The 3,350-nt window shown below is 47.0% G+C and overlaps 1 protein-coding gene across 1 annotated transcript; it reads right to left on the minus strand.

Annotated features, from left to right (window-relative positions):
- Positions 1 to 315: 315 nt before the first annotated feature.
- On the minus strand, positions 316 to 1,863 carry LOC147698635 (endogenous retrovirus group PABLB member 1 Env polyprotein-like). The gene has a single exon (XM_086936261.1). The coding sequence runs from the start codon at positions 1,861 to 1,863 to the stop codon at positions 316 to 318; it is 1,548 nt and encodes a 515-aa protein (XP_086792387.1).
- Positions 1,864 to 3,350: the final 1,487 nt, after the last annotated feature.

Below are 3,350 nucleotides of genomic sequence, written 5' to 3' on the forward strand. Positions count from 1 at the left end.
CCTCAAAGAAACACGTGTCTTCCGCAAGAGCTTGGGAATCCCAGGGTCACGAAGCGGACAGTGTCCGTTCGCTGGCTACTTGAGGGCAAGAGACAAAATGGGTGCCGTATCTAAAATGGAACCCGTGGGTTCAGATGAAGAAACCCACGAATAAGACGAACGGTTCAGGCCAGTGTAGCGAAAACGCGTACACCCACTAAACTCGTCATTTGCGGTTCATAGATACCAAACTCGTCCATATTCGAACGAGTCGAAAACGCCATCATAATTGTCACTGAACCTCAGACGCTCCTTTTGCCCTCATGTAGGCAAGCACTAGTCGATATCAGAATCGATCTCGATATTCATCAGATCATTCAGATGTTGCTGCAACATCATTCTATCCATCAATGCTTCCTTGGTAACAGATGGCCGTCTTATACACGTCGTAGCACAGAGGCCACATAAGGCAGGACCACACTGCACACAAAGACAACACGTGAACAGAAATGCTACAACAACCCCAACGATCATCAGAATCTTCCAACCCCACGTCGACATTAGGCCCCAAAACCATCCTAGTAGCGTCCAATCACTAACGTCCACGTGTATGGACTCGGAGATCTTGTGCAACTTCGAGATGGCTTGGTAGACAGTTGGAGCGTTATCAGGGATGAAAATGCAACAACTCGAATGGATCACCTTACATACACCACCTCTATCTGCAAGAACAACGTCTAAAACCATACGGTTTTGCAACGTCATAAGCCTATCCGCCTGAAGCTCTGCCGTCAGATTACCAAGAGCACTTGCAGCTATATTAGCAGTTGATTCCACCACACGAGTCAACTGTCTCAGGTTCCTACTATTGATCATAGGTCCCCAAAACGGCAGGAAACCCTTAAAGAAGTCTCCTGCTTCTTGACCGGCAGTGTCCTCTTCGCTAATAACGCCTCTCACAACTCTAGTCTTGTGATAGTCCGAGGCAACTGTGAAGGTCGGTGGCAACAGATTCGCAATATAACAGGTGCCCGAGAAGTCACGGGGCAACCATGTATATGCGCGGTCGTAACATACAAAGTATGTACCCTTGGCAGTCAGAAGAACAGGGGAAGAGAGCGTTGGTAAAACATACGTTTCAGTGCAAGCACTCCTCCCAAGCTGAGCTCGCGGACTTCGGCCAAGGCCTTTCAAGCAGAAATTTCCGAGATGGGGTACGATCCAGATCGGAGATGAGCTTTTAAGCTGTCTATCACCCACTGACATGCTATACTCAGCCTCACTCAGATCCTTGTATGCTCGCACCTCTTCCTCTGGGATAAGCGATGCGTCAAAAATATCTCTATCTAAGTCAGCAATCGCTCTTGCCAAAGGCTTGTGGTACGGGCCGGGACCAGAATCTGCAGTGCGTGGCTCTCGATGGGGGTAGGAATCTAGTGCACTACGAAACATAGTTTGGAATGCTCGAGCTGACCCCTGGGAACTGTAAGGAAGAACCAAATACGGAATACCCCTATCCATGGTATGTGGCATTAACCCACACACCCAACAGTTAGTAGTATTCATCACCAACTGATGTTGATGAAGAAGCTGGACAAAGGAGTTGTTCAAGAATTCCGCACGTCTAACCTGTTCGTGTTGGGCCAGAGGATGAAAGGAATGTGGAGAAACAGTGGGAATAGATTTCGGTTCAGAAGAAGAAGTCGGTAAAGCAGAAGGCAATAACGACTGTATTCCGAAATACACTCCACCCACCAATAACATGGAAACAGTCAGAAACAGCAGGAGTACTTGAAACAGAAAGCATTTTGTTTGTACAACCCTATGCAATGTCGATCTTTGAGCTAGCATCCTCTCCACGTCCGACAACTTAGAGAATCCCATCCTCTAAAAACCGTCCGCAACGTTCTTGACGCACTTCGTTCTGAGTAGCGATTATCAATTCCCAGGAGTTCCCAGGGATCGACAAAAGTAACCGACCTAGTGTCAGGAACCTGCTAAACAGAAGGAAGTACCCGCACGGCCCTACGGTCAACCCGGATGTAAGGTTTTCTTTAATCAAACATTCAATTTTAATGCAAATCTCCTAGCTGTGGAAAAAAACATACGTGGAAAAGAACTCAAGAATTAATAGAGGATGCAATTGTTCATAATGTTCAAGGCAACAGTAAGGGGGTAATATGAGTTCAAAAAGGGGAAAAAAAGCAAAAAGTGTTTTTGTTTATTAGTCTTTGTTATGAGAACGAAGAAAATATCTGCTTCTTCCAGGACGAGTCTGTTCTTCAAATAATTGTTCAGATTGTGAAACAACGTCCAATCGATTAGATGACAGTTCAAGCCTCGAATTCTCCAATGCTGATGGTTCAACAAATGTATCTGACTGCAATGAAGTGTCTCCAACAGGTTGAGCATCACTAAACGACACAAATCTTGTTGGGGTCTCCGTTTCCGTTGCGGCAATCCCAGTCCTCACCCAAGAATCTGCTGGCAAAGGCATAGGGACTTTTTTGGTGTGGGTGGCATGCACCCAATTCTTTCTGCCTTCCAGACGAACTGCAGTCCTTGTAGCTAGGAGGACTTGGAACGGACCCACATATCTCGGCTCCAAATTGCGCTTTCTGCCGAAGTTGCGGGTGACGACCCAGTCACCCGGTTGGAGCCGATGTCCAGGACCCTCAGTCTGTGCCGGTCGAGCTTCAAAGACCTGTTGGTGAATTAACCTCAGTTTAGCAGTCAGATCATGAAGATAATCAATTAACATTGGATATCCAAGACTATCAAAGGCCTTAGGCCTAGGGACTCCCCAAATGTTCGCAGGACGGCCGAAAACAATCTCATATGGGCTAAGCCCTACTCGAGAGTGTACAGTCGCCCTGGTCGACAAGAGAGCCAGAGTCAAGGCATCAGGCCATGACAGACCAGTTGTAGCTCGAATCTTAGCAAGTTTCAGTTTCAGAGTACCATTGTACGTTTCAACTAAACCCGCTGACTGGGGATGATTGGCGCTATGGAATTTCTGTCGAATTCCAAGGCCCTTACACACACTCTTCATCACACTCCCCACAAACTCACTTCCGTTATCTGACCATACAATCCGTGGCATTCCATACCGAGGAAAGTATTCCTTCAGTAGGACTTTCGCTGTGGACAGGGCAGTATTATCTTTGAGAGGGTAGGCCTCAATCGATCTGGAGAACGCGCAAACCACAACTAAAACGTACTTCAGGTTATTGCATCTCTCCATATGGATGAAGTCCAGTTGGATAACCTCAAAGGGACATGTAGGAGGAGCAAAATGGCCAGGTGGAGTGGGGGTGCCCTTGCCGGGATTGTACATCATACATACCATGCAATTCTTAACCACTCTCTCA

This window comes from Lissotriton vulgaris, chromosome 8 (genome assembly GCF_964263255.1).
Source record: "Lissotriton vulgaris chromosome 8, aLisVul1.2, whole genome shotgun sequence".
NCBI classification, from domain to species: Eukaryota; Metazoa; Chordata; class Amphibia; order Caudata; family Salamandridae; genus Lissotriton; species Lissotriton vulgaris.

Coding starts and splice junctions, on each gene's coding strand:
- LOC147698635 (XM_086936261.1), bottom strand. CDS start 1,863: ATGGGATTCTCTAAGTTGTCGGACGTGGAGAGGATGCTAGCTCAAAGA.